General features: G+C 46.5%; 1 protein-coding gene across 1 annotated transcript in view; it reads right to left on the minus strand.

The window, feature by feature from the left end:
• Positions 1 to 11964: 11964 nt before the first annotated feature.
• ZBTB7A (zinc finger and BTB domain containing 7A) overlaps positions 11965 to 26751 on the minus strand; it is a 38662-nt gene continuing 23875 nt past the window's right edge. The window contains 3 exon segments of the mRNA XM_088149306.1: positions 11965 to 16353; positions 16355 to 16772; positions 19671 to 20875. Coding sequence (XP_088005432.1) covers positions 16315 to 16353; positions 16355 to 16772; positions 19671 to 20860 — 1647 coding nt within the window. The 5' untranslated portion in view covers positions 20861 to 20875 and the 3' untranslated portion in view covers positions 11965 to 16314.

Consider the following 26751-nt stretch of genomic DNA (forward strand, 5'->3'; position numbering starts at 1 on the left):
AATCTTGGGATGCATTCTCAGGGACAAAGTCCACTCGACTTTGACCTGGTGAGACCCCATTTAGAGTCCTGTGTCCAGTTCTGGGCACCAGGTTCAGAAAGAAGAGTGACAAATTAGAGCACGTTCAGAGGAGGGCTACCAAGTTGGTGAAGGGTTTAGAAACCAAGGCCTACAGGGAATGGTGAAAGAATCTGGGCACGTTTAGGGAAGTGAGAATGGTGTTACTGTCACCCCGGACAGCAGGACCAGGACCAGGGACTAACACCACGAGGAAGAAGGTTCAGGCGAGACAAGGGATGGGACTTTCTGTCTGAGCTGTCAGAGACAGTGGAGTGAAGTGGTGAGTTCTCCTTCCTTGGAATCTTCAGCCAGAAGCTGATTTGTCATATTTCTTTAGCAGATCTTGCCCCGAGCAGAGGGTCCGACGGGATGGCTTCTGAGGTCCTTTCCAACTCTACGATTCTGTAGGAATGGGGTTCTGAGACTGAGGAGGATTCAGGGAAATCTAGATCAACAATTCACAGCTAGACTACTCCTTTATCAGAGAAGAGACCTGCCTTTGCTCTGGTGCAGGCTCTGAAAAAACAATATTGGTTCTGAACTGAAAGGAACAGGCCGCTCCGTCTTTGATGCGTCTGTCTTAAGATGAAAGAGAATCGAAACAGAGATAATCCCAGGTTTAAAAAAGCACCCAAGCCTTTCTTTTTCTTGGGCCTTTGTGAAGCCATTAACATTTAAAATTGAAAGACAAAAATATATTCATTTCAATGTTGAGATGTCCATTTTACTATATATGAGGTTTTTCATTTAGAGGCTCCTAGATGTACGTTCTGATTTTACAACTAGGGTACAGGTTCGGTTTGACGATTTTACGATTGATGATTTTATAGTTACTGGGTTTTATTGTTGTTGTGAGCCGCTCGGAGTCGTGTTTAAGACGGGCAGCCATGCAAATCTTTTAAATAAATAAATAAAATATAGTATTCATTGTTATTTTTATCCTTTGTCTGCACTTTGATTAGATATAGGCATATGAGAAATAAATTTACTGTAACTTCCACCACTCGTTGTCCTTATCATGGATGTTTAGGGTGGGAAACAGAATGAAATGCTATTTTGTCTTGAGTTGAACGAAACTTCAACATTTGGGATGCTTTGTTTCAAGTTTGGCAGGGTCAAAACTGTCCTTCAGTGTCAAATTCAGGCCCTTCGCACCTTCTCTGTTGCTCAGGTTTTGCCTCCGCACATCTGCTCTTGCACCTGGCAGCTGCCTCGAAAGTGATGCGCCAGGAAAGAGCTGTGTTTGGAAAACATGGGCCATATTATCCCGTTATTATTACTGGTCGCACAGTCAGCCAGATGTTTAGGCTGGATTTGGCATTTTGATCCCCTGATCGAGTCCTTCCCAAGGACCTGGGATAGGCAGATGTGGTTGTCTGATGGGGTTAAAGGGATCGTCGCGGGATGGAAGCTGTTCCAAGTCAAGCTGCCTTTTGCAACGGACTGGTGGTGATTTTGCCAATGCCGAGGGTCTTCAAGGGTGCTCCAGATGTTTTGGGATGGCACCCAAGGCGCCTATGACTGTTGGGACTCTCTTGGCTTTCTTTTGCCACAGTCGTTCAATTTCTATTTGCAAGTCTTTGAATTTTGTAATTTTCTCCAGTTCTTTCTCTTCTCTTTTGCTGTCTCCAGGTATTGCAGTGTCTACTACCCAGACTTTTTTTGTCTATTATTATTACTATTACTATTACTCCCTTCCAGATTGAGGACCTCTAATGCTTCCAGTCAGAAGTTGTTGTTCTGTCACTCCAGTTTTCACTCTTAATTTTTTACTTTTTTGTAGAATCAAAAGCTGGCAGGAAGATGTTTGGGAAATGTGGACGATTTTTTTTCTCCTTCTCTCACAATATTAAAACTCGGGCCACCTATTTAAACTAAAAAAAACTAAGCAGAGTTGTTCCTGGATAGTTCTCGGATGGGAGACCACTAGGAAATCTCAGGGCGGTAGGCCAGCCTAGAATGCTGAAAAAGCATTCCGCAACCAGGCCACGGCAAACCCTTTCTGCATAACGTCAAGAAAACTACAGCGATCACCAGGAAGTTGAGCTCAACCTGAAGAAGAATTCACCGTTTAAAAACAAACATTAAATTAAATATGGAGATCTTGGGGACTTATAAAAGTATTTCTTTATAGTTCAGAGTTTGTGAAATCTGTTGCCCTTGGGGATTGAGGTGGTTTTGAAAGGGGGTAGGACAAATTCACAGAGAATTACCAGTCAGGGATGAGAGGACTGGGATCAAATTCCCAGAACTTTGAGCATCACGCATTGGAGATCAAGATGGCGCTTCCAGAGAAACGGCTGTTGGTGCTCCTGCAGAGAGTCAACGGATCCGTTTTCATGGTACACGTATCCTTTGGAGTCCGTGTGTTGTGTGAACCCAGGCAATTAGGGACGAAGGGAACCCCAGGCAAGGCAAATCCGCAGTGGGATTCCTACCCCTTGCGAAGCAATCATGCGGTTCCCAAGCCCTCTTGTCCTTCACAAATGATGGCTTATGATTTGCGAAGCCAGCGAGCTTTGTTCAACAAACCATAGTTAACTCCTTAGCATGAACTTAATCATTGTTTTAACAGTGCGACACTGACTTTCCATGCTAATAGTACTCTTCAGCGTTCATGGAGTGCATTCATTTGGGCAAAGCAATTCACTGGCATCGGTGGGGGAGATGGGTGGTGTATAAATTTAATAAATAAATAAATGACCAAACTGACATCCTGACAGTAACCCGCATTGAGTCATCTTCCAAAAACTGTCTTTTTCCCTCCTCATCCCCCAACAAATTCTTGACAGATGACCTCTGGATTAGGGACACACTGATTCCTTGCCCAATTTTTAACCCACTAAACTATATCATTTCTTAAGACCCATCCTGCTACAAACCATGGTTTAGCCAGATTCTATCAGTGTCGAGTCTTGGGTGGGAGAAGTCAAAGTGTGATTGTATCGTGTGAAGACTAATTCTAAGAATTGCTCACAGCCAGAGAAGTTAGTTCATATAAAAACCAGGCACAGCTTCGATCACACCACTGTGGCTGCCATTTTGACTTTTTTGACCACATCTTGTAGACACCCCTGCTGAACCCTAATCCCAATCTCCTAACTGGAGGGCAAAAGCAAGAGAGTGACCACCAGCCTCCGGAGAAGCCTGTTGGGCAGTCAAGGTTCAAGGCACAAGTTGAGTGGCCCAGACTCAGCTGTCATCAATGTTGCTTTCTGGCCCAGCAACTCTCAAGCAGAAAGGCAGTAGTCATCCTGCCCTTTTTAGGCCAGCATCCCCGAACCAAAACTGGCTACAAGGCCGTCAGGTGAGTTATTCCCTAGGCATCCCTTCTTGAGGCTTTTCTTTGCCTTTTGCTATCCTGTCAATGTCACCGTTCTCATGGGCTGGATGGCCAAACTGGTGGCTAAGTGTCAGGACTGTGAGCAGAGTCCCAGGCTAGGAGATAAATCCTGTGCTAGGGCTGGGTCATCTGGAGCTGAAGGCCAGGCTGGATCACCTGCCGCCGCCGCCGCCTCCTCCTCCTCCTCCTCCAAATAAGGCTATGAAATCAGGCCCTACTCTATGCCAGCCAACCCCTCCATGCATCAAATTCTATTTTTAGCCCCACTTAATTTTAATTCAGACCCACAGTTTTGAAACCTCACACCATCCAGATTTCCCAGGCAATGAAAGGACTTAAACTTCAAAACCAGCCACTTTCTTTCTTTCTTTCTTTCTTCCTTTCTCTCTCTCCATCTTTCACCCTGCAAGGCGGATCAGCAGCAGTTGAGCCCCACGAGCGGATGTGACCCACGCTTTCTTAGGGGAGGGAGCGTTCCTCCCCATGCCAATTCAGAGAGAGATTCTCCTCCAGCTCAGAGTTAAGGACAGCCAGATCAACAAAAAGAAATCTCAGCTGATCCATTTTCTGAGTTTCACCCTTATGGTTATGAGTCTTTGCAAGAGGCCTTTGATAATATTCTAAGACAATATCAATGCAGCAGGTATGAAGGACTTGGTTATGATTATGGAGAGGAATGCTGTCAACGGATAGATAAAATCACCAAACGTCATCAAAAATATACATTAAGAAAACCAGTAAATGGAGACACAGCCAAGATTCGAGAGAAAGGAAATCTATTAGTGCAAAAAAATTAACAGTTCTCTAGTACAGTACAATATATGGAAAAAAAAGAACATACAATTGATTTGATTTTAGTCAACAACCAATTCTGAACCATAGAAGAAAATCGATGCAACTTTGCTTTTTTTTTTTTTTAATTTCTGCATGAAGTCTACCTTTTGTATTTTTTAGAAAACAAACACAAAACAGTCAGGGAGAGAAAACACGTTCTCTCACCCGTGAGCTTGAAGTTAGTGTCGGATACCACAGCCTGGGTGTCCATAAAAATAATTTGTTTTTTTTTTTTATATATATGAAAGATTTCCCAAAGCCTCCCAACAAATCTCACGCTTTCCTGAATTAACTATTCTCAAACTGATGGCGGACAAACAGCAAGCAAGAAATACCTGTTGCTGATTTAGATAAGGGAAGGAAGAGAAGAATAATCCATTAGAGAGAAGTCATTCCCCCCGTGAGTAGGGGTGGAGGATTAAGAGAAGGGGAGAAAATGTATCTGACCCAGTCCTGCGCGCATCGGATTCATGGCCACTTTGGGAAAAGATGATGTGGGGGAAAAGCTTTGCAAAAACGATTTCAGAAAAAGACGAATCAACGGAGAACAATCGTAGAAAAGAAAACACATAATATAACAGCTGAATAGACTGGCTACTTTCTCTGAACTATTTGCTTACTGTTATTGGCAGAGAAGATAATTTTTTTCAGATGTTCAGCTATCTCCCCCTCCCTAACCCCCCCCCCAAAAGTTTGCCAAAAATAAAGTAAAAATAAGAAGCTTGGATATTTGATATATAATTGACAAGATGCTGGATACGAGGCAGAAACTAGAGACAGAGCTAAGGCGAAATTTACACTCCAAAGCACTGGTATTTTAGAACTATCAAAGCTTTCTCCAAGAAAATTTGGATGGCATTTCTACACTGCCACATTTTAAACCAGTTTCAAGAATGTCACACAATCACACACAAGAAACCCCTGAGACTGATCAATCTGCAGAAAGAAGAATCTTCAGCAAAACTGCTCTTCTTGGGATCTTTTGCAAAGACACTGGGCAGTTAAGCCAGGTTTAAGCCAGGTTATGTTTGGAGGAGAGATGGGTTCTTTAGTCTCGTTAGAGCACTGGCATTTGCCCAACTTTGTACTACAATTCCCATGAATCCTTGAGAGGAGCAAGAATAAAGCCAGGATGGCCAAGCTCTATTAGCAAATTAAGATTTCCTAAATTAATTTCCAAAACAGTGAGCCAAAGTGCTTTGAACAGGGTCAGAGAAAGCCCTATTTAATTGAGGGTGATGGTAAATTTGTGATTACTCATTTACAGAAAAGGATTAGCCCTCTCATTTGCTACTTATTCATCTTTCTCTCCCTTATGACTCCAAAATCGGAGAGATGGGGCGATTTTTTTTGTAAATAAGCCAAAATACATCTGAACTGATGCCATTCACCATCTTGAAGCCTCCAGAACCAGGGTCAGGTTCTCCCACATTTAAACTTTGTTTTGGCTTTATTATTTAACTGGTATTGCAACAAGAGCCGTGCCCGTCTTCCTCACTCAAGGATTCATCTGGGACGATGCCTGAAACTATGAGGACCATCATCCCAAGACGCTGAGATTTCAGATTCCAAACCAGGAAAAAGAAACTGGTCAAATAGCACCACCATGGAGATAGTCCAACTCTCATTCCCAAGTAACCTGTCTGGTAAGAGCAAGGTTGGAGTAGATACGAGGCACCATGGAATTGGGTGAACATGGCTTCCTTCTTCCTTGTCGCTCAAAGGAGCTTATCTGGAAGAACCTAATGGCTTGGTTAGGGCTAAGATTTTGGAAAGGATCTTTCCAAGTTAAGAAGGGTGGGTTCTTTGTCCCACAGTTGAAAAAAAATGGTTAGTAGAAGCTGGTCAGTACCTTCAGTTTATTACCCGCATCAGTCTTCCCTTCTTCAGCAATCAAGACACAACTGAGAGAGCTCTTGGTGGCCTCAGAGTCACAATGTAAGGTGATCATTAAACAAGCTATCTCTGCCTTTCCTGATGTTCTGCTACACTTAACACTCCTTCAGATCCACTTGGTCCAAAGTTGGCTACTGCCTGACGATCTGAAGATTATCTCATCCACTTATTTTCAAAAGTATCAAAACAAATTTCATGTTTAGGGGATGACGTCTCACATGATTGGAAGAGGGACACATCTTGAGTTGACAGACAGCGACACAACTGTGCTGCAAAATGCAAATTTGCCTCCATTGGGAAAAAAATGGGGGATTAAAAGCTGGTAGGAGAAGGCTTACAGACTGAAGAAGAGGAAGAAAAGGGAAGTCACTCCCCTACCCCACCCATGGAAGACTACCAAACGCACATGGGTTGTGTGATTATGATTATCAGGTTCTTGTCCTGTCTTCCTGGACCCAACACCAATGGCCATCTGGTCTTTGGACAGATCCAAAAAGAGAACCTTATGGACAAATGTTAAGTCTAAAGCTTTCACATGCTGGGTTATGATGGACCTCATTGAAAATAAGCGACTACACTAACAGGGAACACAAGGTTAAGGCCATCGTGTACTAAATTCCACTGAGTTCGGTGCGGGGAGGGGGTTGCTCTTAAAGAAGCATGCAAAGTTTTAAGTCTTCAAGTTCCTTCTCGACTTCCACACGTCCCAAAGCCAGCCCGAGCTGAGACAGCCGATCTGAGCGTCCCACTTCTGAGAACTTTGTTTCAAAATCAGCCTGAAACTCGTTTCAGCCTGACCTCAGGACAACACTCAGTCGTTGCTAATGGCAGCTGTTGTCTGGCCATGGAAAACAAGGGCAAATGGGTTCCTCTGGGGCAGTGTTTTTCAACCTTGGCAGCTTTTAAGAGGTGAGGACTTCAACTCCCAGAATTCATGCTGGCTGGGGAATTCTGGGAGTTGAAATCCACCCATCTTAAAGTGGCCGAGGTTGAAAAATACTGATTTGGGGCATTTCAACTTCAAAACAAACGTGACAAGTTCTGTTTGATGTCACCCTCCAGACGTTTCCAATTTTGTTCGAACAGAATGAAGCCCATTCAGTTGTTCCGACAGAATGCTTTGAGTCAGGTTATTCTATTCTAAGCTGAAAACCTTTTTTCCCCCCTCCACCCCATCAGGACAGCTTCAAATACATCAATTCCCATCCCGTGAGTTCCTGTCTAACTCACAATCCCTCACAGCCCTATTTTTCACACAGCACAGCTGCTGTGCAGCTGAAAATTCCTGATATTGGGCCAGACAGGGTCTCCGTATATTTCCTCCCCCCAAAACCTATGAGCCGGCCCACGGCGTGCCTGCCACAGGGGCAAAAGAGTCACAAACTGCCAACGTGCATGGATTCTGTTGCTTTGGAAGGAACGCTGTGGGACATTTCCTCAGACTTCAAACTGCCCTCGGCTGCCTGAAAGCCGCCCTTGGGTGCAACAACCCCGTCTGATTGCTGCAGGCTCGGTTTTTAAAAATAAAATAAAGAACTGCGAAATGTTTGAATGCTGTTTTTTAAGGTTTTGGAGACGTGTCAATTTGGGGCAGATGAGAAGCTGTTACCCTTCCCACCCCCCACCTCTAAACTCCAGGATCTAAAGCTGCATTTTTAAGAACAAGCTACAGCCGCTCCCGAACACTCACTGTAGGCACCTGTTGAACGGTGGGTTAATGACCCACCTGCATATCAGAGCAAACCCTAAGTACAAAACTCCTACCTTGGACGAGAGCTTATGCACCTATCTGCAGGGCGGGGGGGGGGGCGTTATAGTATCTGGAAAATAATCTGCTTTGCCTGGCTACCATAGGGAAGTGGATTTACAAAAAAGGTTCCAAGTTAGCCTCTGTGAAGGGAGCTGGTCAGTTTACAAAAGGTGTGCCAAGAGCTGTTTGGAAAGTGGCACAAGATTCAACGGCTATTTAAAAACCCCACAGTGATGTAGACAACAGTTGAGAGTCATCCCCTAAGTTGGCCCTTTGACCGAACAACTGCCTTTATCCTTCATCTGCTTTCTCTCTCTCTCTCTTCATATTTCCAGCCAGAATTATCAACATTTTAGAGATTTTTATTTTAAAAAATTAAGATATCAAAAAATAGGCAATTAAAATTAGCATTTATTACATTATCTTTTAAAGGGGGATCTTATATACAAGAACAAAAGAGCAACTGCATTTTAATTTTATATATTTTAAGCCCCCTCCCTCCGCAAAAGTGCATTTTATGTTTTATATATTCATTCTGTACTTCTCTCCCAAACTCTAAGAAAAAAACCCTATCAAACATACATGGAATGTCTTCTCTGTGCTTGGCTGACCTCACTCAACAACAGTAAATTAGTCATTTAAAGTCTGTTTATTATTTTTTTACAAGAAAATGAACAATTAGAGTGCTCTGAATAATAACAGTAATAATAGGATTTAAGAAAGTTGGGTTTTAGCTGATGGAATCTTGACTTTATCTTCCCTGTAGCTAAATATGGTTTTTGGTAAAGGGAAAGAGAGAGTTTTATGACCCGCTCTCAGAATAAAATTCAAACTCTCTCTTTTTGTACACACACACACACACACACACACATATATATATATATATATATATATATATATCATATATATATCATATATCATAATATATATTTCTTAGAACACGTAGCTTTAATAAAGACTTTTATTAAAGTTCTCCATAGGCTAAAAAGGGATACTTTAAATGGACACCCAGCTAGGAAACTAATCTCACATGGACAGTTAGAAGAAATGTTCTTTTTAAAAAATGTTGAAAAAGCAAAGAACAAAACCCAACAGTAACATTGAAAGTGTTCCTTTCAACTTAAATAAAACTTTCGGCGTAAGCTGAAAATATAAATAGATGTATAGGTTTATTTTATAGGGCAACGTCGGGCAGCTGGACCTGAAGGAAGAGAAGACAGGAGGCAGTGATGGATTACGGATGGCCAAGAGGTTAGGAAAGAAAGAAGCAACGAGAGAGATGGACGTAAATCAACATTGAAAGAGACGCTACCTGGCATTAGGTAGAAGAAGAACCTGATTCAGACTGTGCCTTACTGAATGAGACACAGCGGAAGAGGGATGACCCCCCCATCAGAAGTGGAAGCTGTCCAAAGGGTGAGCATCTCCTTTTAGATTGGGGGTGGTGGTGAGGATGGGGGGGAGAGAAGGAAGCATGAAGAGCATCGGGTTTCAAAGAGAAGAAACAGCCCATTTCACTGGGAGAAGATTTCTATCTCTACGACGACTCGCAACCGGAAGTGTCCCCAAGTCCCTGCTCTGTTTTTCACTCAGGCAAACAGTCTAGAGCAGTGTTTCTCAACCTTGGCCACTTTTAACACGAGTGGACTTCAATTCCCAGAATTCCCCAGCCAGCGATGCTGGCTGGGGAATTCTGGGAGTTGAAGTCCACTCGTGTTAAAAGTGGCCAAGGTTGAGAAACACTGCTCTGGAGCACATCCTCAAAAGCGTTATTTTTTTCTTTTTTTTCTTTTTTTGTTTGAAAAGTGCAACAGAATTGCCCCACTGAATCCAATGGGTCAACGTTAGTGCAAAGAAGAAAAGTCCTTGACAATTTAAAAGATGCTGTGTTCTTTTTATTCTTATCATCTATGCTTAAGGCTTTGAGTGGGTTAAAGTTGGGTTGAGCTAGATGGGGGGAAGGAGGATGAGACAGCCTCCTCTAATGGAGGGAGGCATCTCTTCCGATGGGGAAGGAACAGGGAAAGGTTTGGCCCACTGGCTACTGCTACTGGAGACGGGTCTGCTGCCCGTGCCTCCGTCTTGCCAGCATCACAAGATCCCTTTCCACCTACGCCTGCTGGCGTCCTCGCTACCACTGGCCTTCCCGGAGAGATGCGATGTTTCAGAAGTAGGCTGCTTACAAATCAAGGGTCTTGGGAGAGGCTTCAGCCCAACCACGTGGGTGACCCAAAGGTGAATTTTTCAAGTCCCCGTGGGAAGAGGAGGAGATGATGTAAGAAATGACAGAAGGTTAGGATGTTAAAGAGATGGTTTTCCCATCAAAAAGCTCCTAGGTTTTCACTCTGGGATGCTACAAATGGCCCTAGTCCAACCCCTGACAGATAAGCCACCTTCCCATGAGAAGAGGCCATAGTTTACAGCAAAATGCTTGTGCAATTTGTCATTTGGGATCTGATCACCTTGGCGGCCCCACCATTCTCCCATTCACCACCACTGGCAAGTCACCTTCCTTCCAGCTCTCATCATAATCTCTCCAATTTACATTCACACAGAACGAGGATGTGACCTGAGAACAGCTAACGGTGTCAACAAGAGCGTGTGTCCTTCTCAGTCAGGGACAACAGGAAGAAAGAAACTTTGGGGGACTCTAAGGTTGCAATGTTTCTTCAGATCAAAAGCTTGCACCCGTTTCAAGCACAACAGCTTTTTTGGGGGGCGGAGGGGGGATTCCTGTTTATTTTTCGATGGAATCCGTTCCACTGGCCCCAACCCAGAAGCTCCCAGGTGTATTTCAAACAGCACAATATTCTCCTCCCAACAAATATTCTAATTATTGGAAATCAATCAATGGCCACAGGAGGAGTCCCACGCTCTCCCAAAATCTGCAAAAGCAAATGACTGAAAAGACACACGTACTCTGACCGCTTCAAACACCTAGCTGAAGTTAACAAGCTAATTCATTAATTAATAGGTTCACAAATTAACCTATTCAGGGAAAACACATTTGTACTTCCATCATCAATCTCACTTTGAAGGTGAACTGCTGCTTCTTCCTGAAATGTGGTAAAAATCAACGGTTTCTTTGGCAACACTTTACCACAACCTGTGTGTGTGTGTATACACACACATACACGCTACAATTAAAGAAAAAATCAAATGCCTTCTATATACAGGATGTGACTGAAGGATGGGAATCCTGCATGCAATCAGTTATTTTTATCATCACTGGTACAAAGAGGATTTAAGAAGGGTTAAGGCAGAACGAGCGCAAGAGGCCAGCGCCTCCGTATGCAAGACGGTACGCAATTCTTGCTCTTTAGTGCAAACGCCTCAAAGGCTTGTGTTAAAGTGTTGCCGTCGCTCACGCAGCTTACTCCTGAGTCCACGTCCTCCGTTTTGGATTTCATGCCCGTCCCGCTGCCCTCCATGGGAGAAACCAGGCCAAGCGAGGTGCAATCTCTCTGATCAGAACAGTACAACAGTGGAGGGAAACGAAGGGGAGAAGCAGAGCTAAACTACACTCTGGATTGGTTTTCAACCAGTGGTAACTTCCCTCAAAGCAGTGTTTCCCAACCTCAGCCCCTTTAAGGTGGGTGGACTTCAACTCCCAGAATTCCCCCAGCCAGCATGCTGGCTGGGGGAATTCTGGGAGTTGAAGTCCACCCACCTTAAAGGGGCTGAGGTTGAGAAACGCTGCCTCGAAGTATCACCGGAGTTACTACTGGCGAGGTTGGGGTGGGACAGGACGGTATGCATTTTTCTTTTGGCCAGACCCTCATTATAACACGAAAACACAATTCCCTGGATTCTCTCTAGGGAGCAGGGCTGATCAACCAACCAGGTTTAAAATGGGTAGAGCAGACAAATCTACGGGGATGCCCCCGGTCAGCCAGCCAGTCCTGAAGGGAATGAAACAGAAAAGGGGGGACCGAGAAGGTGGGGCAGCGGCTGTGCTTGGCGGAGCAACGGCAGCCCTGGGTTTGGGCAACGGGGTTGAGCTGCACCCAAGATCAAACTTTGGTATGCCGTGTTGCAGAGATTTGGGGAGAGACCACCGGCGACCCTCTGCAAGGTGAGAAAAAAGCCCATTTGGACAATAGCGACCAAGAGGAAAAAACAACAACAACACAGTCCTAAATTGTGCTCATACCAAGGCGACTTCCCGCCAGTCTTCGGATGTTTCTTGGCAAAAGAGGACCCCCACGTCTAGCTGAAAGTACAAGCTGGATTTCAGAGAAGAAGGCATCCAACGGGCGAAAGAAAAACAAGGTGGGATTCACAAGTTGTTAGGTGGCTTTGGAAGGGGGCAGAGAGAGAGAGAAATACACACAACCAGGAACAGTCATGGAGACAGAGGTGTAAAACAAACTGGGAGAGAGACCACAACTTTTGGTTACAATAAGAAATCTCATTATCTACCTATTTACAAAGTCCACGCTAGTTTTTGCATATGCAATCATTGAAATCAGTGCGAAGCCGAGGATCTCTGTGGAAGAGAAGGTTGAGGACAGGGTGGGGTGGGGGACACATCCATCTAGGCCCCCTGGACCTTTTTCAGCTCCCCCTCCCCTCAAATGGACTAAAACGGTGAAGATGAAAAGGGGGGGGGGAGAGGAGAAAATGGACCCAAGGAACTTGACATGTCCAGGAACTTCAACTTAAAACAGATCTACTCCTGTTCACCACTTCACCTTTCTAGAATCTACGTGGGTCAGTAGGACAGACACGGTCCTTCTCAGAAGATGCTCAGCTGGCCGCTGAATGTTGCTTTCAGATTTGTGCTGGGCGTAAAAAGCCCATGTGGAAATTTCATGGTGGATCAGTCGTCCAGGCCCAGCCAAAATACATAAATTGGGGGGGGGGATATTTTTGTGAGGGCAGGATGCTTCTCTCCCCAGGCCCTGGGGTAGAAAAAGACCTTTTCACACTCTCAGTGGAGAAAAAGAGAGAGAGAGACTCAATTCTCCAGGTCCCCAATGCCTTCCGCCTTCACTAGCTGGAGAGGAAAACTGTTAGGCGGTAGTCCCAGTGACCAAAGCGGACGCGGGAGGGAAGATTATCCTGATCTGGGTTTATTGGAACCGCCTTCCCTAGAGCGAAGGGTCGGCTTACGAGGCCTGGACTCTTAATCCTGGCCTTACTCCACTCTGCAGCGGCCAGGAAAGGCATCTGTTGGTCAGCCCTGCAACCGAGAAGGTCCTAAGACCCACGTGGTGGTTGGGTAACGCACAGGCCAGCACCGGCTATGAGACATGTATACGAAACAAGAAAAACAACAAAAAGAGGAGGAAAAAAGGGGGGGAAATAAACCATACACAAAAAAACCCATGATTCCTGCTTAAAAATTCAAGCTTCCATTTTTATATATATATATATTGTTTTCTGAAGTGCAAACCACTTCCGAGGGTTGCTTTATTTCTGCCTAAATTTTGCAGTGTGTCACAGAATCTAATTAAATCCAATCCTCCCATTGTTTTGCTTCTGTTTCCATATTAATCCACAAACCAAAATGGTAAATTCCATTTGAGTTTCTCTCTCTCTCTCTCAAATATATAGATATATATATATACATATTTTTTTTTCTCTTACAAAAATAAATTCAATTTTAGGAATTATTTTAATAAAAACAATAAACAACAATAAATTTCTTTCCGTAGAAGATGGTTTCAACGTGTAAACATATTCGTTTCTTTCTTTTTATAGATATATAGATATATATTTCTTTTAAATTAAGATAAAGTGATTTCAAAGTACCCGTTCCATTTCAAAGTGCTAAGACTTCTTTGTTTCTAATCTTTTTTTGTGGTTTTTATTGCTTTTTTTTGTATTAAATAAAACATCCATCTTGTCCCACCCAAGCCTGTTTTTTTTTTAAATCCTCTCTCAAACACACACACTCCCCTATTTAATTACATTCGGCCAAACGGTTCACCTTTTTTAATATTTATATTAAAAAGGAAATCTAAAAAGTGCTTGCCAAAAAAGAAAAGAAAAGAAAAGAAAAGAAAGGAAAAAAAAAGGAAATAATAAGACTAAAATTCATTCTCTCTCTCTATATATATAATTTTTAAACTGTGCATTTAAAAAATTCTGAAATGGCTAAAAGGTGCCCTTAGTTTTTTTAGCTTAGAGGGAGCTGCGCCTTTAATAAATTTTCATATAGCTACTGCTTCATCTACACAACTGCTTCTATTGACATGAGAGGACAATAGGAAAAGATTTGGTGAATCACCCCAAAGACAGTTTTGGACCCTAAACCTTACTTACCACGGTCCAAATCAACACCCTTAAGTGCGAATCCGGCTATCTAAGACTTCTAGGACCAGGGAGGATACAAAAGGGGGTGGGGGGAGAAGACACATAATTGGGGGGAGAACCTACTTTTGCTTCCATGAGTTAGCTGGGGTTTGGTTTGTGCCAGGAGCACATCATTTTTCCTACAAAGCCACCACGGGGCATGTATTTAGGGCTTATTTAGTGCCAAATGGGCTACAGAAAGACATGTTTAGGAAAAGCTGGAGGCAGAGGAGAGGTTTTGGGTTCAAATGCATACCTTTTCTGCCCCTCACCTGAGATTTTTTCAGAAATCTCCCCCCCCCCCAACCTTTGGCCCTTCCCTAGAAAAATCAAGATCCCTGGCACCCCTGCCACCACCTCAAGGCCAACACAGGGCTCTCTCAGCCTGCTCACAACGGTCCAGCTCTGTGCCCAACCCTGCCACCACCCAAGAGATTTGGGATACTCCCAAACAGCACTGCTCTTGGGGTCCTCAGCCACTGCCTACAGCCCAGTGTTTCTCAACCTTGGGAACTCTAAGATGTGTAGACTTCAACTCCCAGAATTCCCCAGCCAGCCATGCTGGCTGGGGAATTCTGGGAGTTGTAGTCCACACATTTTAAAGTCCCCAAGGTTGCATAACACCGCTATAGCCAAAAGTCCTACTTAACCAAAACTGACCACTACACAGTGGGATTGGATATCTAAATGATTTGGTGAAATTTCTGAAGTTTCACTGGAGTGCCTGGGATATGCTTCCCCTGAGGTCTGGGATGCTGAATAATTAAAGGATAACCTTCCAATATTTCAATCAGCGCCTGAGGGAGCATGTGTCTGGGGGTGAGGAATATTGGAAGAGCCCAACAGAGAATCCCATGTAACCAAGCCAATGCACGGGATCCCCTTCCACGGGTCTCAGTTGGGACAAAGTGATCCTATTTGAAGACCGGAAGCAGAAACGTGTACTGCAACTTTGAGTAAACTTGCAATGACGTGGCTTCGTTTTATCACCCCAGGAGGGAAACTAAGAATGAGATTTCAGTTCACAATATTAAAACCCTTGCTGAAGCATTTAACAAAGCACCAAAGATGCTCAAAAAGCTTGTCGTTTTTTGGTGGCAGGGAGAGGTTCGTACTGAAACTGATGAAAACCATTTCAGAACCAGAACTAGATCAACTATTTTAAATTTGTCAGCCAAGAGGTTCCCTCGCTTGCATACAACACTCTTGGCATCAGCCAGCTTTCAATGAGTTTTGGAAATTGTGGATTGTTAGAATTCTTAAGGGCAACGAGGTTTCTTTGACCACGAATAATCCACAAGACTACATTCAGTCCTTTTGCCCACATAGCACCACGTGGGACCCCGGTTTTGAAGAAACTAAGTACACTGAGATAGGTTTTCCCTGACTGACAGGCAAACATCCTGTTCCAGACCTAAAATTTGATAATAGTGCCCAAGAGACACTGTACCCCTTTTTCTGTGACACGCAGGATGACCAGAAAGGCTGTAAAGAGCCTTGGAATTCAGTCCCCTGGTGCCATTCACCAAACATTTAAAAACAGGCCTGAAATTCTCTGCCAACAGCCCTTAAGAACAATATTTGACTTAAAATGAAAACTCCGCAAGGAGCCTTGTAGAAAAAATGAGCACTTTTGACTGGGGGGGAGGGGGGGACGGAGATTTTTTTTTCTAAAGCTTCCTCATGGTTTTTTTTTAAAGTCAGCCAACTCACTGACCTCCCTCATTGTGTCCCTTTGGAACAGCGACTTCTAAAATACCTAAAAAAGGCCAATATAATATGTATGTATGTATATATATATATAGTTTTAAAAGATAAAACTAAAATTCTGGAAGCTTCGTTTCACGTTTTACAGACCTCTTCTTTCCGCCCCTACCCCGGCCCGAACCTTGCTGGCTTGGTCACCTTCTTTCAAGGCAGGGAGCAGATTTAAAATTAATCCATGGCTACAAGAGTTTATAATGAACTGGTTATTACTGGGAAGATCACAGACAGAGATACATTATACACCTATAAGGCTATTCTTTTTTTCTTTTTTCGTCCAAAAAAAGGGTGAGGAAACCATATTTTCCAAGAGGAACTGGAGGAAAGTTATAACTAGATTTTGTGACACTTTTCTTTTTTTTTTGGTTTAGGAGAGTTCTTGTGTTTTACCCTCAGACGATCCCCCCCGCTACATTCAAACTTCCTGACGCCGCCTCGGCGTTCGAACTATCTTCAAAGTGCTGTTCTAACTCGTCCTTGGGCACGACGGGCCCCTGCGTCTCTTCGGCCTCCTCGCCCCCCGCGAGGCTGCTGTCGTCGGGATTCGTGGCCGGGACGGGGGCGACCGCCACTTCTCTCACCCGGGGTTTGCGTCCCCTTCGGGAAGGGATTCCGTTGCAGCCATCTTTTTTAAGGTGCCGGTGCAAGTGGTCGGATCGGACAAAAGTCTTGAAACAGCTCTCGCACTGGTAGGGGCGGAGGCCCGTGTGGACACGCATGTGGTTCTTCAGGTCGTAGTTGTGGGCAAAAGCTGCCCCACACTGCTGGCACAGGTAGGGCTTCTCACCAGTATGTTTCCTCATGTGGACCTTCAGCTTGTCTTGCCTGCAGAAGGAAGGAAGGAAGGAAGGAAGTCAGGGTGGGTTGGGTCCACTTGCCGAAGGAGCCCACTCTTTCTCCTTCTGGCCCAGCTAGAAATCAGGCAACTCTCTGCATAGTTAAAAGCAGTGTTTTCCAGCCTGGCAACCTCTAGATCAGCATTTCTCAAACTTGGCAACTTTAAGATGTGTGGACTTCAACTCCCAGAATTTCCCAGCCAGCCATGCTGGCTGGGGAATTCTGGGAGTTGAAGTCCACACATCTTAAAATTACCAAGTTCGAAAGACACTGCTTTAAAGCAACGTTTCCCAACCTAGGCAACTTCCAGATGTGTGGGCTTCAACTCCCATTTTTAATTTCCCCTTTTTTCCTCCATTATTTCCCTTGTATTTTTTTTAAAATTGCAATTCCACTCCTGGAATTCTCAGGAACAGTCATGCTGGCTGGAGAATTCTGGGAGTTGAAGTCCACATACCGGGAGAGAGACTTTCAACTCCCAGAATGCTCAGGAATCGCCATGCTAGCTGGGGAACTCTGGGAGTTGAAGTCGATGCTTCAGGAGGGCCTCCATGTTGGAAAGGCACTAGCTTCCCTACAACCCATCTCCCCCAAAGTCCCAAAACGGAATAAAAAGTTTTCCCCGTCCACCCAGGACTTATTTCTGCTTGGTCACCCGAATATGATGCAACTCCTGTTCCTTTTAATAACCCACTCCTTCTAATATTAAACTGAGCTGTCGAGTGTCAGCCTGACTGTAGCCAAAATGGGAGGAGGAGGGCGGAGGACTGGCGTACCCGGGAGAGCCCTGAAGTTGACAAAAGTCCAAAAGCAAGCATTGTGGGGGGGGAAGAAACTTTAGGGGAAAAACAAAAGTGGAGCCAGACCCATTTGCCTGGAATGCTGGGAAAAGAAAACCGAAAGGGTGGGATGAGGAAGATGTCTTGCAACCGCCTCCATGAGCACTGGAAGTAGACCAGGACTCCGCTCTCAAACCTTTCCTGCCCAGCTCAGCCACGGGACGGCAAAGAAACGTGCAGCAATGCCACAGCGGCCTCGTTTGAGAGGCAGCCAAGCCTCTCGGCAACCCTCCGGGCTTCCAGAGAGAAAGTCGACCCGACGTTCCAGCTTCGTATTGCTTAGGTAGTTCTGTGCCCTGACGCCCTCTTAATGGACTGTGCGCTGCTCAGAGAATTCCTATTACTGGGCAGGCAGGAAGCAGCATAAATGAAGCAGTGACAAGAAGTGGAGGTGCCTTCCCCGCGGGGGGAGACGCATCTTCCGTCTCCCCCCACCAAAAGGCAGCGTCTTCTGCCGAAGGAAGGGAATATTGTGCAACCTTTCTCCCCCCGTATTGCGGACTGGGTTTCGAAGCCTTGGCTTCAACAGGGGTGTAATCCCCACACTCTTCCTTTCTCCGAAAAGGTTTGGCAAACAGGCTTATGGGAGAGCAATGCAGCCAGCCACCTTCTGCTTGCAACCTGCTGCTCTGCTTTCGTCTGCCATAAATTCTCCTAATGCACTGCAGGGCATGGAAGAACAGTCTTAATGCAAAGGGACCCCCCCTTCCAGGAGGGGGAGAATGGATCTAAGAACATTAAAGGCGGGGGGGAGGAATAATGTGCATACTCTATGAGGTCATGAGGAACCAGCTGGCCTCCTGCACAGAGAGACAGTATCTTTCTGAAAAGCAATCCACAGAGAAAAACAGCCTTCTTCTCAGGCATTGGTGCACTGACTTCTTCCAGGCTAACCCTGCCCAATGGCTCTTCACCACAGGTTGTTCTCTAACTCCAAGACTCACAGGCAGGTTCACCCAACCATTTAACTTGGTTACCAAATGAATCCAATTCCTGGATTTGCACAATACACGGAACGATCAACTTGCCGAGCGAGCCGGGTTTGCCCAACCTGCTCAGCCACAAAAAAGCACAACCCTCCCCCAAAGTTAAAACTCATCAAACCTGGGCTCTACGTGAGTGGAGCCACTAGAGATTTAACTGAGTCCCCCAGGTCAAGGCCTGCCGCCTCTTTGCTCTAATGGATCTTAAACTTAATCTGCCCATCCAAAGTCTCTGTGGAATTGAGAAGAACATCAGAAGCAGCCTCCTTTGGGACTGAGAGCAGTGGTTACAGTCCCTCCAGAAGGAGGCAGCCTGGCCCCATGGAGGTGTTTGGGGCTCTATCTCCCATCAATTTCAGCTGGCACAACCAACAGTTAAAAGATCATGGAATCTGGAGGCCCAAACATCTGGAGAACACTGGAGACCAAGTCTGTTGCAAGTGGGAGTTGCTGGAGATTGAATTGATTCTACATACACCTGTGGATATCTTCTGCTCAGCTGTGATCCCCTAGTTCTACTTACAAAGCCCAGGAGGAGCTGCATTTGTCAACCAGAGGGCCTCTCTTGGCTGTGCAGCACACAAAAATATGCCCAAGTGCACCTTGATCTTGTTAAGGTGGCTCAATAAAATTTGGAAACAACTTCATCAGCCTCCTTCCCAAAAGTGTAGGAGGACCAGATTAAACAACCCTCCTCAAAACTGAACAGAAAATGGTCTGGGATTCTCCAAATTGAGGCCAAATAAATATCACGCTCTCTTATGAGGGAATCGTTATTCCCCGAAAGGCTAAAAAGAAAGATGAGGTGCAAGAACAGCCAACCAGTTCTGGGAATTTTAGCCATGGTTTCATTGGGGTTGGTTTAATATTAGAATTTCTTGGAGCTAGAAACCCAACATATTTGGAGGGAATTAGGAGATGGAGGGATGATACAGAAGATGGCAGATATCGTTCCCAACAGAAGGTGAAACGAACCCCAATCTGCCTCCACCTTGCCTTGCAGCTGTGTTCAGACACAATGGCAAGGCAGACCCCGACTTCCTCCCCCCTGCTGCCCCCCTTACCTTGTAAACCGAACTTTGCAAATGTTACACTCGTACGGCTTCTCGCCAGTGTGGGTTCGAATATGGCGTGGGAGCTTGCCAGCTCCTTGGATCACCTTCTCACAGATCGGGCACTTCTGGAATGCTTTCGCTCGGATCTTCTTCTCCACCTTCTGAGACCAGGATGGATACTCGCTGCCCTCTTGGGAAGTGCTAAAATAATTCAAGTAATAATCCATGACTCCATCGTCATCCTTGCGGTCCTCGTCAGCCAGCTGCTGCCGTCCCACCGAATTGATCATTTGTTGCAGGAGCGCGCTGGCGGCCAAGCCATCCACTTCCCGGGCATCTACTTCCTCGCTCTCCGGTCTCCTGGAAGCAAAAGCCGGAGAATCTCCCACTTCCTGCTGGTCCAACTGAACTGCCGCTGGTGCGTCATCCTCTCCCATGGCCACCGGCAGGCTACGCCCACCAAACTGTCCATTTTGAGAGGGCGGGAACAAGGGTCCCTGGGCCGTCACCTCATCCTCCTCCCACATGGCGTGCTTGGCATCAGGATCACAGTCATTTGCCTTTGGTCTGTCACTGAGGGCGGCCTGCGAGTAGAAGTCCATGCCGTTGCAGTCCGGCTCTTCCTCCTCCTCTCGGCCACGGAAGTTGAGCCTCTGAAGGTCTCTCAAGTCTTGGTTGGTCCATGGAAAGGTGCCCGGTTGGCCATTGATGGGATTACTCTGGAAAAACTCCAGGTATTCTTTTGCTCGGAGATGGTTCCTTTGATCAATTTGATCTACTGTATCCATCTGGTCAGTTTTGGCCAGAATCTTCCTGTCCAGGAGATCCGTGCAAACGTCCCTCACCGCCTGGATCTCTAGCAGCTTGGCAGCATTGAGAATCTCGCCGACGTTCGAAGTGCTGACGGTTAGAGTGGCGGTATAGGCGAATTCCAGCAGCGCTGAGAGGGCGTCTGCACTCACAAAGTCTATCTCGTACACGTTCTGCTGGTCCACCACCAGCCCTGAGGTGAACAGCTTCTTGAAGTACTGGCTGCAGGCCGCCAAGACGGAGCGATGGGTCGGGAACTCCTGCCCGTCCACCAGGATCACCACGTCGCAGAGCAGCCCGTTGTTTCTCTGCTCGTTTAAGCTACTCAAGATGTCACTGCTGTGGTCGGGAAAGGGGATCCCAATGGGGCCATCCACACCGCCCTCCATGCTGGCACCAGAGGGCTGTGAAGAGAGAGGCAAGAAACACGTGGTCAGTCAAGAGACGTGCCTCAGGAGTGGGCTGTTTCCCCACTCCTCAATTTTGTGCAGCCGCACCGATTAGTCCACCCAAATGGATGACAGTAACTAGCTCCAGTTAGCCCAGTTAATTGACTAAAGCGAAAACCAGATGGCCTTTCGCTCTTTAATAGGCGATGGGGGGATGCTGTTTATGGGCTTTTGCAAGATCATGGCATGGTCTTTGTGGGCAAATTATTTGGTATTGCCAAGAAAACTGTTTTCGTTTGCTTTCAGTCGTTGTTGTTGTTTTAACTGTCTTATAACTGCCCACTCCCATAAACTCTGCGCAGCTTGCAAATACAAAACAATACAAACAGTTAAAAACATACAATCCCTCAGACATCCCGAAATAAAAAAATCAAATGACAGCAGGCCAAACGAGGGGCCGCGCAAACGCCTCAACCCCAGGCCTGAGACCAAAGCCGGGTCTTAAGCCCTTTTCATAACTCCGGAGAGAGGGCGCTGTCCGTATCTCTGGGGGACGCTGTTCCAGAGGGCGGGGGCCGCGACAAAGAAGGCATCTTTCTTTGGTCCCATAAGATGACGGCACTTAATAGAAGGGGCCTGGAGCATACCCACCCTGCCAGAACCTAACGAGTGGGCAGAAACGGGTGGAGACTGGTGGTCCCTTGTGTACCCAAACACTGGGTCCGTACATCAGCAGTTTCACTTGCACAGCCCAGAGTTGAGATATAAAGCTTGCTGATGACACCGAACCCCAAACTGACAGATGACCTCACCCAACCGCTTCATGCAGATGTTAAACAGGGGAGGGGGGAACGTCAAGCCTTGAGACACCCTGCAAAGGAGGGGCTGCAGGGTGACCGCTCTCCTCCCTGTCAACACCGAGTGAAATCAACTGCTGAAGAAAGGGGTGACTCGCTGCAACACAGTGCCTCCCACTCCCAACTCCTGCAGCCAGTTCAGAAAGATGATGCGGTCAACGGGATCGAAAGCCCCTGAGAGATCAATGAATGCTAGGATGGACGCACCACCCCCATCCAGACTCTGCCAAAGGTCATCGACAAGCACGACCAGCACCATCTCTGTACTGTACCCTGGTCTGAAACCCAACTGAAACGGGTCCAGATAATCCATTTCCTCCAAGATCCTCGGTAACCGTTGCCCAACAATCTTTTTCCACGAAGGGAAGGGTGGAGACGGGATGGTATGTCCAGAATGGAGAGGTCCAACAATAGCTCCTTAAGGAGGGGGCATATCACCGCCTCCTTCCAAGCCAGCAGAACCACTTCCTCTCTCAAACAGGCAGATGCCACCGCATGGACCCAGACCTTGGCCACCACCTGGGCCACCTTAACAGACCAGGAGGATCCAGGATCTGACAAAGAGGTGGCCAAACTAGCAAGCAGGAGGACCTTGCCCACCTCCTTGAGGTTCAAGGTTTACACGTTCCTAGTCTGTGGGACCACAATCAAGCAGTTTTAGCTAAGCTGCCCTAAAACTCAGGAACAGAAAGAAAATGAATACAGCCAGGACTGTTACTCTGCTCCTTTTACCAGCTCCTATAGCCAAATGCTCTACTGTACGTTTTTTTTTTTAAAAAACCTCCAGTTCTGCTCTTAAAACCACAGAAATCTGCAACCTGCATAATACAAACCAGCACATACACGTTTTGCATATGTTAGTTTGATTCCCCTAAGGGGTTAACCAAGGCGTGAGTGACAGCAATGACTCCCAACCCCTGAACGGGAAACCTTATTTGCTCTCTTCTAAAATCCACAAGGGCATCTTCAAAAGCCTAAAGGATTAACAACTTGTATTTGGGTTTTCATGAATCCTGGAAAAGATCCTTCTTTCTGGGCTCGTAGACGTAAAATCCCAATTTTTCAAGCTCGTGGAAACCCTTAGTTTTTTTGGAAGTGAAGCCACAAACGTTGGTTCCTCTCATTTTGTACACGAGTAATTTCAGCATCATTACCGCGTAGCTGAGCACCACCCTGCTATAATAAGGACCGAGCAGAATCCCAACAGGAAAGACGGGCTCCCGCTCACCACATGCTAATGCGGGAACAAACAGAAACGAACTCTGATTTCCCCAACTACAGTTTACGGGACACAATCCACCCAGGATGCTGTGAAAACCACTATGTATCCCAGTGTTTCTCAACCTTGGCCACTTTAAGATGTGTGGACTTCAACTCCCAGAATTCCCCAGCCAGCAGGGCTGGCTGGGGAATTCTGGGAGTTGAAGTCCACACATCTTAAAGTGGCCAAGGTTGAGAAACACATCAACAGGCAACTTACTTTAAAAATGTACCCCTCCCTAATAATTATATTTTAAGCAACCTATTAAGCATCTCACGCTGCTAGTCCTCACGTTCATCTTCCTTGTTCTTAAGGGACATTATATGAGCAAAATAGCTATGATGATTGAGGAAAGATGGATCCTGGATAAATTATGCCACTGAGATATAGATTTTTCTTCCATATATGAATTTTCTGCAAATATCGGCTGTTTTATAAAAACAATTGCTTCGATAAACTTGGGTAGAAGCCAAGATCTTTAACTAAGTGGTACCAAAGCCACTTTTTTCTAGTCAGGCGGGCACGCTTCCAGCTAAGCCGTGGCCTGCCCCCTCCCACCACAATATTTTCTGAGAAAGCTGCCATTCAAGAAAGCTTCTGCGTTTTAATGAAACTTGTAAATTAGAGAAGGTGCTACCAGATTCATCCTGATTCTTGGCTACCATAAACTAAAACAGCTCTCCTCTTACAAGTTAGAAGAAGAAACATCCTTTCTTGGTGTCGAAACAAAACACGTGATTCTCCAAAGGTGGGTAAAAAACAAACAGCTTCATCCAACCTCAAATAATCATTCCTGAGTTTCGAATTCAGCAGTGAAGGGAGAATTCAAGGAAGAAATAAAAATAATTAAGTTGGAAGGGGCCATGGAGATCATCTAGCACTCCCTTCAGTGACGTTTCCACAGCCACAGAAACGACAACCAGAAATAATGGAATCAAGCAGCAGCTTGGTTTTAAGGAAGAACTTCCTGATGGTAAGATCTGAACAAGAGCGGAAGAGTCTCCCTACGGAAATGGTGGATTCTCCATCTCTGGAGGGTTTTAAGAAGCTGGAGGGCGACCTCTTAATGGATGGTTAGACTGGTTTTCCCGCACGTTGCAGAGGGTTGGACTAGATGATCCTTGGGATCCTTTCCAACCCCACAATCCTTTGATTTCACATTCTGTGGGCAGGCAGGAAAACCACTTCAAGCATCCTGAGGAGATGGCTGTCCACTCTTTTCTGAAAACCCTCCAGAGATGGAAGCCCACAAACACAACTGTGAGTATTTACACATCAGGCCAACCTGGAGCCTCTTCACTGAGTGGCCATCACAATTGGGACACTGCTATCCCCCCTCCCTATGTAGATGGAGGGCACACCCTGCTAACAGGCCCCCAAGCGTCAGAGACCCTCCAATGCCCAGCCTGAATCCTGGGTCTCAGGTGAGCCTTCCTTCAGATGGCAGCTTCGTTCCACTGACTCAGCTGTTCGCAGGGCTTTTTGAACACCACCATTTTCCAAGGAGGGAGGGCTGACCATCTTTCCTTTCATCCTCTTAACTCTGCAAGGTGAGGCTGCAGCACAAACCGGCTGTTGAATTCTCCAGGTGAAAACGGACTGGCACATGGGCTTATTAGTCCACAGCCCCATCGCCTGGCAGCCTGGAATTTAATTACACGTGTACCCAATACTTGCAACCAGAGAAGAGTGTGTGTGTGTGTGGGGGGAATCATCCACATGGCGTGAGAATAAATGGCAAGGATCATGGGACCTGGCAGAAAATGGGCCATTTGGCGTGCAATTTGCACACCATCTAACGCGTAGCTGCTCGCGGAAGCACTACCGTACCACTCAGAAAGGAAAGTGCCCATTTTGCTGCGCTCGGCAAGGAAACACCACCCACGCCCAGGCTTGCCGATCAATACATCCCGCTGTAGGAACCGTGCGAGCAATGCAGCTTTTCTGAAAAGGCAGCAGCTATGGCATTTAGACTAATCCTGGCTTGGGGGGAGTAGCAGCGTCCAGTGGACTTCTGATTTATTTGTTCCAGCCCCCCAGATGATCAAGGCAGCGTGATCTCCTCCAGTTCTTTGCAACAATAGCCCTTTGGGGCAGGCTGGGGGGAGAGAGGGTGACGAGCCCAAAGTCAACCTGGGAGCTCCCATGGGGAAGGGCGACCACCAGAACCCAGGTCTCCCTATTCCTAGTTCAGCCCCTTCCCCATTACATCATTCTGGCCCTTGGGCTGAGAGGGAGGCACTGGCCCAAAGTCCTCCAGGAGCCTTCTCTGGCTGAGAGGGGCCAGAACCAGGCTCTGCCACTCCTAGCCCAGCCCCTTCCCCATCAACCCACCCTGGATTTCAGGAAGAGAAGCTCAGGAGTTCTGGTTCACATCCAGCCTTGCCCACCAAATCAGTGAAGATGCCTTCTACGTCCTAAACCAGTGTTGCTCAACCTCGCCCACTTGAAGATGTGTGGACTTCAACTCCCAGAATTCCCCAGCCAGCCATGCTGGCTGGGGAATTCTGGGAGTTGAAGTCCACGCATTTTTAAGTGGGCAAGGTTGAGCAACACTGTCCTAAACCATGACTCTACCCATGCAAGATGGAAAAGATGATCAGACTAGCCTGTCCCACTGGCCTTCCCTGCACACCTCCTGCCTTTCTACATTCTGAAATCGCCCACTTCAGACGCGCATGGCTAACTATCGCCCATGCAAGCCCTGGGGACAGTGACTCACGTCCTTAGCCCCATGCGGTTAGACTACGGCCACACACTTTCCATGGGGTTGGCTATGAAGACAACTAATGGCTTGCAAATAGAGCAGCCAGGAAGCCCGCCCACCTTGCAGGGCTGTTGCTGTGAGTGGGAGGAGGAGGGAGCATGATGTACATGGGCTTGAATGGCACAAAATAAAGGCAGGACAGAAATTAAATACATACGTATATACACATACATTTATTTAGTCACTTCAAGGGCTACCGGGGGGGTGGGGGGGCTGGAACAGCAACTTCTAAAGCCCCTCCATGGCTCAGCCCCATATATTTCTCAGACCGTCTCACCCTGCTGGATTCTGTCTGCCCTGTCCAGTCCGACTGAGCTGAGGGTCCCCACCCCATAGGAAGCGAAGGGGCGTGAAGATTCTTGCTGGCCGTAAACCACCTTTCCAAAACCATCCAATTAAGAAGTAAATCAATAATAAATGTTGTTGCAAGTCAAAGACAAATGTGTTCGATGCTGTACCCAGACTAATTTCTGTACTCACAACTAAGTAGACAAGCCAGCAGGAAAAAAGCTTCATGCGTGGAGGGGATTTCAAGCCTGCCTCATGGTGTCACACAGCTGCTCCCACAACCCCAGCTGACAGACTTATGGGAGCTGTAGTCTCTGCAGGGCACCAAGTTGGGGGGAAGCCCCTCCTTTCAGCATCACGCTGGCAGTGAGGTCTGTGGGCTAGCAGAGACAGGGGAGGCTAGCCGCAGTCGGAGCACAGTAGCCGGCAAGGCAACCAGACGGGCATCTGCTGGGCCCTGCGGTCAATTTGCTCCTTCTGACATCCGGAAGCCTTCTGAGATCCAAGAGGACCTCAGTTCAGGGCCAAGCAGGAAGAGCCCCCCTTGGTCTAACTGGAATTTGGAGGGGGGCTGCTGCAGTTCTCCTCCTCTGCCCCACATCCCCGCCTGCCACCCTGGAGGCTCAAGGGGAGCACGAGCCATGCCTGCCAACGCTGCTCTCTGCAGTGGTACCAACATGCCTGAACAAGCTTCTCTCTGCCTGGGGACCATCCCTGC

The sequence above is a fragment of the Python bivittatus genome, unplaced genomic scaffold (assembly GCF_059951505.1).
Source record: "Python bivittatus isolate LINGU-HERP-01145 unplaced genomic scaffold, Pbiv_v1 ctg000580_np1212, whole genome shotgun sequence".
In the NCBI taxonomy this organism is placed as follows: domain Eukaryota; kingdom Metazoa; phylum Chordata; class Lepidosauria; order Squamata; family Pythonidae; genus Python; species Python bivittatus.